The 12,744-nt window shown below is 42.8% G+C and overlaps 1 protein-coding gene and 1 non-coding gene across 2 annotated transcripts in view; one reads left to right on the forward strand and one right to left on the reverse strand.

Annotated features, from left to right (window-relative positions):
* The window catches only part of LOC112084560, a gene marked incomplete at its 3' end in the record, with an annotated part of 134,264 nt that overhangs the window by 65,791 nt on the left and 55,729 nt on the right, over positions 1–12,744 (reverse strand). The window contains exon 6 of the mRNA XM_024153711.1: positions 2,458–3,170. Within this exon, the coding sequence (XP_024009479.1) occupies positions 2,458–3,170 (713 nt within the window). The remainder of the gene's footprint in view (positions 1–2,457; positions 3,171–12,744) is intronic.
* LOC112084911 lies at positions 5,745–5,851 on the forward strand. The gene has a single exon (XR_002898567.1). It is a non-coding gene; the product is annotated as a small nucleolar RNA R71 (small nucleolar RNA).

Raw genomic sequence — 12,744 nt, forward strand, 5'->3', positions numbered from 1 at the left:
ACAGATCGATTTCACTAGCAGAGAATGTGTCTTAAGCTGGTTAAAAACTCAATAAACTCAAAGCAATGGCAAGAAGCAATGCACACAAAGAGTTCAGCTTGAGACACGATTTCTAAAAAAAAAAAAAATCGAAATACTTGATGAATTTCGAGAAATTTCCCAAAAATTCCAAGAACAGGTCATTCTCAAGCAAGATCCATGCATTTCCTATCCATTCTACTTGCAGAGCATTCACAAAATGATTCCAAGGTATCAAGAGGCCTATTAAAATCGATTCCATGTGTTTCTTGTTCATGAACAGTACATTAAGACATGGAAAAGGTGAGTTTTAACAGACTAAAGTACCTTGGAATCTTCAAGTTTCGAGTGAAAAACAAATGTGCAGCAAGAAACTAGACAGGATTACGAGTTCAATGCAGTTGGAATTCCTCAATTTGGTTGAAGAACGAGAGAGATATGAGTGTTTAAAGTTCAAGAAATGGAGAGAAGGAGGCAAACTCGTGTGAAGAAGAAAACCAGGTGGGGAACAGCTGTAAAGGGCGCGTCTTTGACCGGTCAATGTCCGTACGGTCAAGATTTTTCAAAAATTTTGCCGTGCCATCGTTGACCGTGGCACGTGACCGTGTCAAACGCCGAAGGTTTGTGCTTTCTCTGCCGCGGTCTGGAGCGTTCCGTGTCTTTTGACCGTGGCAATCCCCGAACGATCGCTTCTTTTCCAACCTGTGCCACGGTCAAATCTTCTTCCCGTGGCAAACTCATCGTGGCAAGCACCGAACCTTGGTTGTTCATCTTTTTTCATTGCCACGGCCAGGTCCTTTTACCCGTGTCTTCCGACCGTGTCAAACGCCGAACATTGGTCTATTCCTCTTTTCTTTGCCACGGCCAGGTCTTCTTCCCGTGTCTCTTAGCCGTGTCAAAACACAAACCCTTGTCTTTCCAAACCTGTTTTGCCATGGCCAGCTTCAGTTCCGTGTCATCTGGCCGTGTCTAAACCCGAACCCAGGTTCCTTTATCTTTGTATTGCCACGGCCTGCTGCGGCCCCGTGTCCCTTAACCGTGGCAAGCACCGAACGATGGTTCATTCCTCCTTTCTTTGCCACGGCCGGTCTTCTTCCCGTGTCTCTTAGCCGTGGCAAACCCCGAATGGTTGCTTCTTTTGTCACGGCCACACCTAAGACCGTGATTCCTCTCTCGTGGCTTAGCTTAAAAGCTTGCCACGCCTTGTTATCTGACCGTGGCTGGTGACCATGCTCAAAACCGAGCATAAGCTTTTGCCCATTCCTTTATTCCTTTTCATTTTGCATTCACTTCCCAAGGGTTCAAACTCAAACCTGTAACCTGTAGACACTAAACAAACCCATCAAAACATCCTAAAACATAAAAAAGAAAGAAATCAAAAGATTAAAAGCATATTTACAAAAGATAAGCTTGGGGTGTCTCCCAAGAGCACTTTATTTAAAGTCTCTAAGTTTGACTTTGGAAACCTGTTTAACAGGCTGGTGGTGGATCAAGAAGGGGAACTGATGTAGCTAATGCTCTTGAACAACTTCACTACTACCTTGGAATCATTGGTAGGGGAAGCAATGACCTCAACCCACTTGGACACATAGTCCACAGCAACAAGTATATACTGATTCCCATAGGATGAAATGAAAGGCCCCATGAAGTCAATTCCCCAGCAATCAAAGATCTCAACCTCTAAGATTGGGTTTTGAGGCATCTCACTCCTCTTTGAAATGTTCCCATGCCTCTGACAGGCATCACATGCTGAAACAACCATCTGAGCATCTTTGAACATTGTGGGCCACCAAAACCCACTCTGAAGAACCTTGGCCACAGTCTTGAATGCTCCCATGTGACCCCCAAAAGCTGAACCATGACACTCTTGCAACACAGGTGGCATCTCCTCCTCAGCAAGACAACTTCTATACAGCTGATCTTTGTTCAGGACATACAGGTAAGGCTCGTCCCAATGGTATCTTTGGACATCTCTGAAAAACTTCTTTCTGTGGTAAGCATCTAGTTCAGGTGGTTCCACTCTACAAGCAAGATAGTTCACAATATCAGCAAACCAGGGCATCCTCTTCTCTTGAATGCTATCCACTTCTTCAAACTCCAAATATGAGTGGAGCACCATCAGTGATTCCTCAGGAAGACTGTCATTAAGAGGGACTTCAGAGTCTATTCTCAACCTAGAGAGATGGTCTGCAGCTCCATTCTCTATACCCTTTTTGTCTTGTACTTCCATATCAAACTTCTGAAGTAGAAAAACCCATCTCAACAGTCTAGGCTTGGCATCTTTCTTGGTCATCAGATACCTGAGTGCTGCATGATCAGTATATACAATGAGTTTTGATCCCACCAGGTAGCTTCTGAATTTATCAAAGGCAAAGACTATTGCCAGCATTTCCTTCTCAGTGGTAGCATATTTCTCTTGGGCAGAGTCAAGGCTTCTACTAGCATAGTAGATGACATGAAGCTTCTTATCCTTCCTTTGGCCAAGTACAGCTCCAACTGCAAAATCATATGCATCAGTCATAACCTCAAAAGGCAGAGACCAGTCTGGGGCTTGGACAATTGGTGCACTGACTAATGCATCCTTGATCGTCTTGAATGCCTCTTCACATTCAGCATCAAAGATGAAATCAACTTCTTTACACAACAGCCTTGTCAACGGCCTGGCAATTCTTGAGAAGTCTTTGATAAATCTTCTGTAAAACCCTGCATGCCCAAGAAAACTCCTTATCCCTTTGCCTGAAGTGGGAGTTTGCAGATTCACCATTACTTCCACTTTTGCTCTGTCAACCTCTATGCCCTTCTCAGATATCTTATGCCCAAGTACAATTCCTTCCTGCACCATGAAGTGGCATTTCTCCCAATTCAACACCAAGTTATGCTGCTCACATCTCTCCAAGACATGTGACAAATTAGAGAGACAATCCCAGAAGGAGGAGCCATAGACACTAAAATCATCCATGAACACCTCCACCTTCTCTTCAATAATGTCAGAGAATATATGCGTCATGCATCGTTGAAATGTGGCAGGGGCATTACAGAGACCAAAAGGCATTCGCCTGTATGCAAATGTGCCATAAGGGCAAGTGAATGTTGTTTTCTCTTGATCTCGGGGATTTATGGGGATTTGAAAGAACCCCGAGTACCCATCAAGAAAACAAAAGAAGGGGTGGTTTGCAAGCCTCTCTAACATCTGATCAATGAAACGCAAAGGAAAATGGTCCTTCCTAGAGGCTGCATTGAGCTTTCTATAGTCTATACACATTCTGTGTCCTGTGACAGTCCTAGTAGCTATCAGCTCATCCTTCTCGTTTTTAACCACTGTGATCCCACCTTTCTTGTGCACAACATGAACAGGAGATACCCATCTTGAGTCATAGATTGGGTAAATTATCCCTGCCTCAAGAAGTTTTAGTATCTCCTTCTTAACCACTTCCTTAAGGTTTGGGTTAAGACGTCGTTGATGCTCAATAGAGGACATAGATTGGTCCTCTAGGTGTATCTTGTGGGTGTATATGTCAGGAGAGATCCCTCTAATATCAGCCAAATAATATCCTATGGCTCTCCTTAACTTTCTTATCTCACTAAGCAATGCACTCTCTTGATGCTCTAATAAGCTATCATTGATGATTACTGGATATGTGGAGTTTAAGCCCAAGAATGCATACTTGAGCCCTGTTGGTAGAGGCTTGAGCTCAACAGGGGGTGCATCAGCCTCATTTCAATCCTTGTCCAAGCTGCATTGGCTCATTTCTGCTCCTTTTATAGCCAAGACCTCAGAGCCACTTTGTTCCAGTTCCAAAAACCTTGTCTCCGGACCAACTTCTCTAGCATTGTCCAAATACAGCTTATACCCTTCACTTTCTTCTGCTAAGAGGCCATGGTCCCTTTGTTCTTGAGTTAGAGCAGCTTGAAGAGGATCCTCAGTGTTCAGTTCCTCAAGCAACTCATCAGCCAACTGATCCATTGTCTCCACATAAAAGCACTGACCTTCAATGGTGGGTTTCTTCATCATCTCATTCACATCAAACTTGAGCTTCTCAGACCCAAGTTGAAGCTCTATTATCCCACCTCTCACGTCAATAATAGCTCCTGCAGTGGCCAGGAATGGCCTGCCCAAGATAAGAGGATCAACTGGTTCCTCATCCATTTCCAGCACAACAAAATCAGTTGGAACCTCAAAACCACCAATCTTGACAGGCAGATCTTCCAACATACCAACAGGCAATCTAACTGATCTATCTGCAAGGATAAGAGAGATCCTTGCTGGTTTGAAGACTCTAAAGCCCAGCTTCTTTGCTATGGAGAATGGCATCAAGCTGACTGATGCTCCTAGATCACAAAGACATCCAGAGAATAGAAGAGGTCCAATGGCACAAGGCAGTGTGAAACTCCCTAGATCAGTTAACTTTCTTGGAATGGATTTCTTCTGAATGATAGCACTGCATTCATGACTTAGTACCACCATGCCTTGAAGCTCTTTAGTCTTGTTCAGAATGGCATCCTTCAATAACTGACCAATCTTTGGCATCATTAGGAATGCATCAATGAGAGGCATAGTGAGTGGTGCCTCATTGAGTGCCTTCTCAAATACAGCTCTTGCCTTGTCTACAAGCTGCTTCTTAAACCTCCCTGGAAATGGGAGCTTGGGTTGGTATGGAGGTGGTGGCACATATACCTTTTCTGGTTCAGGTTCCTTTGCTACCTCTTTACCCTTTTCTTTCTTTGGTTTCTCAGCAACTTGGTCATCTTTTAAGGCTGCCTCCCCCTCAGTTTGATCATTTTTCTCAATGATCACATTGTTTTTCTCAATACCAGGTAGCTCCTTTCCACTCCTCAGTGTGATGGCTTTAGCATATTCCTTGGGGTTGGGTTCAGGTTTTCCAGGGAGATGGCCTTGGTTCCTTGAGCTTGAGGCCTGGTTTTGTTTCAATTCCTTGATTTCATGCTGCATGGCTGCATTCTGGCTTGCAAATATCTGTTTACCTTGAAGTAGTTGTTGCAGAATACCAAACATATCTGACCCCATCGGTGGCTGCTGCTGAACCATTGGTTGCTGAAACTGTTGTTGAACCGGCGCTTGCTGCTGGAACTGTGGTGGACCAAACCCTGGTGTTGCCTTTTGCTGTTGCTGTGAACTGAAACCAGTACCCTGAAATGGTTGATGTTGCTGACCAAAACCCTGATTCTGAGCAAACTGATTCTTGGGTGGAAAAGACCCTTGAAAGTTGTTCTTGGGAACAAAGTTCTTTGGAGCTTGAGAATTAGGATAGACCTGGTCTTGTGGGTTTGCCACATTCGGATTCCTGTAAGAGAGGTTCTGATTTGCATTGCCATACTGATATCTTTGGAACCTCTGATTCCCAATGTAGTTAAGCTCCTCCTGTGTTAGACCTTCTTCACTTATGTTCTCAAAGATTTGAGAAGGTTCCTCATACTCTGCTACAAAGTGCATTGGCTTTTGAGTGGTGAATTTCAACTTGTCCAATTCACTTCTCAACTCCTTAACTTCTCTGCTGAGCCTCTGTTCTGAGCTTGAACCTTCAGATCTATTTGATCTGTCATAGTCTTCACCATAAGTGTCTTTGCTCAATGCTAAGTTCTCCACTAGCTCTAAAGCAGCATGAATCTCTTTACTCAGAAAGTTCCCATTGGAAGCAGTATCCAGCTGGTTTCTAATCTTGGGAAGAGCTCCTGTATAAAGTGTGCTGAGAAGAGAAGCCTCACTAAACCCATGGTGTGGGCATTGGTTGGTGTAGCTCCTGAATCTCTCATATGCTTCACAAAAACTCTCATTGTTGTGCTGAGTGAAGCTAGAGATTTGATTCCTTAGTTTAGCAGTTTTCGAGGTGGAGAAGAATTTAGATAGAAAGGCTTGCTTGCATTGCTCCCAGGTTTGAATGGAGCCTCTTGGAAGATTCTTTTCCCATTGTTGAGCTTTGTCACCAAGACTGAATGGGAATAATCTTAGCTTGAAACTATCCTCAGAAAGTCCATTAATCTTTGTCAGGTCACACACTTTATCAAATTGATCCAAGTGTTCCAAGGGATCTTCCATTGCTAATCCATGGAACTTTGAGTTCTGGACCATATTCAACAAGGATGCCTTCACTTCAAAGTTGTTGTTTTGCACATGTGGTGCCTGAATTCCAGCTCCATACTGATGATCATTTGCCCTGTCATTCTCTCCAACATATACCTGTGGTTGCTCATATCTCCTTTGCTGGTGTTGGAAGGGCTGATGTTGGTGGTGCACCTGTTGTCTTTGCTGTACATTGGCCTGATACCTCTGTTGATGAGCTGGAGCTCGTCCCTGGTGGACATAAGCTTGCTGTTGATGCACTTGTTCCTGATGAACATTACCCTGATGTAACCCTTGACCAACTCCATTACCAGCTCCATTACCCTGAGCCTGTTGCTCCTGAACCGGTTGTTCTATATCTACCACATGCTCTCTTTGGTCTTCCATATCAGTGATAGACATGACTTTTTAGGGTCTCAGGGCTATCAATCCCCTTGTCAATGTAGCACAAAGAGGTTTATCAATCCAGATGTGGTGTTAGACACTAAGCTATATGATCAAGTTCTTAATTCAAGCAAACAAGAATGGGTTTTGATTAATCTAGAGACAACTATAAACATAAACAGGATTAAAGACTAATGACAGTGACAAATGATGTGAATATGATATGATGGAGGCATGAGATTCTAGACATGATAGTTGGTTAGGGTGCTTTGGTGCTAAACTAGAAATGCTAATGACAATGATGAGACATGATTCAAATGATTAAGAACTCAAATCTAGGTTAATCCTCTCATGAAGGTATTAACCCCTATACTAATCCATTTTCAAACCAAATTCCCATTTGTGAAACATGAATCAATATGCATTAACAAACAGCTCTTAATGATCATTCAAGCAAATAACAATACATCATCATGCAGAAAAATGCTTAAACCTCTAATACAGCTCTTTCAGGAATTTCATCAAACACTTTTGATGCATGAAATTCCCAGAATCTAGATCTCAAGTGATTATCAAGGATCTAGCATAGAGAACAGCTGTTTAGAGAGATGAATCAATGAATCTAGCCCTAAGCACTCATAATCTAACACTTTAGCACCCTAACCTACATATCTAGAACCTCATTAAGGTGACTACTCACTAATCATACTAATCTCTCTTAAACCTTTGCAAGTTGAGAAGATTAGCATGATTAATGATGAGAAATGGAGATGGAGATGATAGATTCAAAAGAAAACAGCTTTAAACACCCAGATCTCTTAAAAATCTCTTGATTAAGCACTCAAGTATAGATATTTCTCTTCTTAAAATGGAGTCTTTCACAAAAGAGGCAAGAGACAAAGGGAATAAAACTTAACTTTTTCCCCCAAAAAAACCCTAGAAAGTATTTATACTTCCTTAAAAACGAACCGGGTCAGCCCGGAACAAACCGGGTCCTGACCCGGCTTTAATGGATAAAGTGGGAATTACTGCGGGTTGGTCCAGTATGTCCGAGGTCGCACACCTAAGTCGCAGTAGATGAAGACTTGTCTTGTGAAGCCTGAATCGCCTTGTCTTAGCCGCACGCCTAAGTAGGAGTGTTTTGCGAGTGTTGCTGCGGCTTGGTCTCCTTCCTCTCCAACTCGCAGGGCTAAGGCGGTTTCTGGGGAATGTACAAACTGTGCGGGTTGGTCTCTATTGCACCTAGGTCGCAGGCTCAAGTCGGAGTGATTTGCGAGTGATCGTGCGGCATAGTTCCAGGCGCGGCTAACTCGCATGCCTAAGTCGCACGATTGTGGACTTAGCATTTCTCTTGCTCGGGAGCTTCAGATCTCTTCCAGTGATAGTTTACCCGCATATTTCAACTCGCAGCATCAGCATTCAGGCGTTCATCTTCAGGCCTGCGGGTTAACCAAGTCGCAAGACCATCTCGCAGCATCCAGAGCAGTTTAGACCACTTCGCATTCCGGAGAGTGTAACTCCTATGAGACTTGTCCGAATTGAATGATTTCGGTTGCAGAAGACAGAGGACTCATTTATCTCCAACTTTGGTGAAGGAAGCTTCGGTGCTTGGGAAGTGTAAGGCTTCCTGGAGGGCACATCTTTGCAGTGCATGTACACGACCAGAGAGAGGCGTCTAGACATGTGTCCATTCCGGAGACCGTATCTTCCTGCTCATAGATCCGAATTGGATGCTGTTGGACGTTCTGGAAAGAAGACTCAAATGTCTCTGATTCTCATGAAGGACCCGGAAACTGAATCGGCCTGGAAGTGCACCGTCCTTCGCATCCTTCAGAACTGATCTGCTCGGTCCGGAATACCTGCGAGACAGGGGTTCCTTCCGACAAGCTTATCTCTCTGCTCACACGTCCGAATTCCACGATTCCACTTGATATGAGACCGTGATGCAATGCTCTCCAACTTCTATGAAGCACCCGCCGTCTGAATCGGACCGGAAGGTTCCCCGAACAGGCGATTTCTGAGACATGTTTGCACCCGGAGATTTTGGCCGATACACTTCATTCGCGGTACATGAAAATGGCCGGTAAAGCTTCCCGCGTGATAAGTAAGGTTTTTAAGGCCTTAAGAAGGGTTATCAATCCCCTTGTCAAAGTAGTATAAGGGGTGTCAATCCATATATGTGGTAGTTAGGCACTAGTTTATGTGATAAGTTCTTAAGTCAAGTGATCAAAGATGAGTTTTGGTGTGAACAAAGTAACAAGAAAGCATAAAACAAGAAACAAACAAGCTATGATTAATGAACTAAGCAAGCAAACAAAACAAGATGATGGTGATTAAGCAAATGATAAAAGCTAAACCTCTAGATGTGATCATTGATTAGGGTGCTTTAGATATTGAATCATGATGCTAAGAACATAATGCAACACTTGCTACTCTTTAGTCTAGGCTTCTTAATCAGATTAATTCATTCCCATGACAATAATCCCTTTGCAAATCACTTAATCAAGTCTAACAACCATTAGATATAATCAAGCAATCAGCAAGCATAATGCATCAAGCCTAATAAGTGACCAAACAATCTCTCAACCAAGAAGACTGAATCTTATACAGAAAGACATAACAAGCAATCACATGATCTCAAACATTTCAACTTAGAACTCTAATCTAGACTAATCCTCTCATGAAGGCATTAATCTCTACACTAATCCACTTTCAAACCAAATCATCATTTGTGAAATATGAATCAATGAGCATTAAGAAACAGTTCTAATATGTCATTCATGCATTTAACAAATCATTCCCATGATGAAAAAGGCATAAACCCTTAAGTTAGCTCATTCAGGCATTTCATCAAACACCTTGTGGGTGGAGAAATGCCTAAGTTCTAGATCAAGCTTATAATGAGAGATCTAGCATTAAGAGCAGCTAACTAAGGAAATGAAATGAGAATCTAGACCCTAAACATCACAAATCAAACATCTAAGCACCCTAATCTACACACCTAGAAGTTTAAAAGATGACTACTCACTAATCATGAAGAACACATCTAATCTTTTGCAAGAGATGATGTTAATCATGATTAGAAGCAGAAATGAGATGATGAGATGATGAGAAACAGCTTTGGAATGATCAAATCCCTTAGATATCTCTTAATCAAACTCGTTTTTACACTAAAAAGGAAAGAGAAACAAGAGAAAACAAAGCTTAAGTCTTGGAAAAAACCCTAAAAAGCATATATAGTGTCTCTTGCGGACCGGGTCAGCCCAGGACAAACTGGGTCCTGACCCGGCTTTGATGGATAGTGGTGTGGTTTGCCACGGTCAGATGATGCTTGGACAGACCGTGGCAAACTGACCGTGGCAAACTGATAGTGTCAAAGTTCTTGGACAGATTCTTCATGATCAAGGTTGCCATGGCTTGATTTACACCATGTCTAGTGGCCGTGTCTCTTCTTTTCTGGGTTTGGGTGATGAACTTCTTGGATTGCCACGGTCTAGTAGCTCTTGGTCAAGCCCCGTGGCAAGTGGTCGTGTCAAAAGCCGAAGGTGTGTAAAAGTTGCCATGGTCAAGTCCTAGACCGTGGCATTCAAACCGTGTCAAAACCCGAATGCTTGTAAAGTTCCTCCCAGCCAAGTGTTTGTTTGCCACGGTCAAGTGTATACCGTGGCATGAAGATCGTGTCAATCTCCGAAGGTGTGTAAAAGTTGCCTCGGTCAGGTCCCAGACCGTGGCATTCAAACCGTGTCATGTTTCACTTAGCTCGCATCATTCAGGGCTGTCTAGACCACTTCGCATTCCGGAGAGTGTAACTCATAAGATACTTGTCCGAATTGAGTGATTCCGGTTGCAGAGGCGAGAGCACTCATATATCTACAACTTTGGTGAAGCAAACTTTGGTTCTTGGGAAGTGGAAGGCTTCCTGGAGGGCTCATCTTCGCAGTGCATTACACGATCAGAGACAGGCGTCTAGACATGTGTCCATTCCGGAGACCGTATCTTCCTCATCATAGATCCGAATTGAATGATCTTGGACGTTCTGGAAAGAGGACTCAAATATCTCTGGTTCTCATCAAGGCCCCGGAAACCTAATCGGTATGGAAGTGCACCGTCTTTCGCGTTCTTCGGAGCTCATCGGCTTGGTCCAAAACGGCAGCGAGACAGGAGTTTCTTCCGACGAGCTTAACTTTCTGCTCACGCGTCCGAATTCCATGATTCTACTTGTTCTGAAACCGTGATCTAATATACTCCAACCTTGATGAAGCCTCCGACAGCTGACTCGGACCGGAAGGTTCCCCGGACAGGCGATCATTCAGGAGTATCGGATTGCTCCGGAATGGATGCGAGAGAGGTCTGTCTTCCGGTGACCGTATCGTTCAGCTCAGTGCTCCAAATGCCCTGATTCAACCTGTCATGGGTTCTTGAGTCAATTATCTCCAACTTTGCTGAAGATCCTATAAGCTGAATCGGCCGGCAAGAGCTTCCGGTGACGCGATTTCGGAAATGTATCTGCACCCGGGATTTTTGGCCGAGAGACTTGACTGCGGTACGTGTTTTTGGCCGAGAAAGCTACCCGCGGGAACGATTTTGGCCGAGAATCTTCGACCATCAGTACATCATTTTGCCTAGAAACCCAAAATTGCTCCTTTTCACCATTTTTGATCATTTCAACTCCATTTCTTCATCTGAATCACATCCTCCACTCCAAATAAGCTCCAAAAGCACCTGTTTAACACTCTAAACCATGCAAAACTCTCTTGGACCTAATGCAATCTCCTAAGTCCTAAAACAATGCCTAAAGACCTAAAATGTATGCAAATGAGACATAATTTGGACTAGAATATGTACATTAAATGATGCAATTTATGAATATATCAACTCCCCCACACTTATCATTTGCTTGTCTTCAAGCAAAAAAGGAACAAATGAGAGGAAAAGGTTGAATGCATTGGGAGCTCATTTTTCCTTTGAAAGAGAAAAGTGACCACTAAGAGAATTCAAGGTTCATGCTCAATATTCAATGCAAGACCATACTCTGATGTATCAACTCAACAGTAATCTCCACAAGTTCTCTTATTCCTCAACTCTTTGACATTCGTTAAGCTCTTTACCAAGTGGATCAAATGATGAAGTGTTCAAACAAGCAAAGTTTGGCTAGGGTGAGGTAATGAGACTAAAATGGTCTCATCAGCGCCTAAGTGGGTTCAAAGCAGCAAGGGGATCTCTCTATGAATGATCAAACTTTGGCAGAATGCTAAAGGTAAAAAGCAACCTATGCATACAAGGGCAAGGACTCATCCCACCCCACACTCTACTCAAAACTTTCTCACTTGCTCAACCTCTCAAGAACCTCACTTTCCACACTCATATTCCTCTCACTAGGGGACTCACTTTTCATTTTCACACTCAAGTCTTGGAGTTCAAACTTTACATAGCTGTTTTTCACTTTCTTTTGTAACTTCTAGCCTCTTTTTCTTTCTTTTTAAAACATTTGAGCTCTTTGGCTTCTTTTCTTTTCCTTTCACTTAGAGGCTAGACTCTTTCTTTTCAAAACACTAGAGCTCCCTTTCTTTGACTCAAAACTCCAAGACTGATTTCTTTTCTTTTTTTTTTTTCTATCCCCTAGTTCTCACCACTCTCCTTTTTCCACTCATCTCTCCTTTTTCCACTCACCAACAAGTATCTCCCCACACTTAGTTCTTGCCAAATCTCTCAGCTCCTTGATGATGGAACTTAACACTCAATGAGACTTGCCCTTGTCGCTCTAAACCTAACACTTTCTGCTAAGTTTGATCCAAGGTGGCCTTTCAATCACACACAAACATTTGGCTTGAAGGAAGGATGGGTTCAAGGTGAGGAAAACTGATCCAGATGTGGACTAAGCTATTTGAGCTAAGGAAGAGGGTGGTAAAAACAGGATTCTAGCTCAAATATGTATATAGGTATCCACAAGCTTATTCAAACAATGCATCACAAGATAATTTCAAGTCAAGTTCAAGGTTTTCACTTATTAGAGTTGAGTTCAATTCAAACTTGCTTCTCAGATTCAAACCATTTCAAGCCTTGCAAGCACAAAAATCATTTCACAAGCATATTTAATCCAAATTCTCAAAGTGATGTACTCTCAAGGAAAGAACCTATCATTACTCCCAAGCACAATGAAACCTATATGATGCAACTAGACTCATCTTAAAAATGTGAAATGCACTAGATGAACATTTTTTTGTGAAATTTTTTCAGATTTTCCATTTTTTTGGTTTTTTATA

Source organism: Eutrema salsugineum, unplaced genomic scaffold, assembly GCF_000478725.1.
Source record: "Eutrema salsugineum unplaced genomic scaffold, Eutsalg1_0 scaffold_4, whole genome shotgun sequence".
NCBI lineage: Eukaryota > Viridiplantae > Streptophyta > Magnoliopsida > Brassicales > Brassicaceae > Eutrema > Eutrema salsugineum.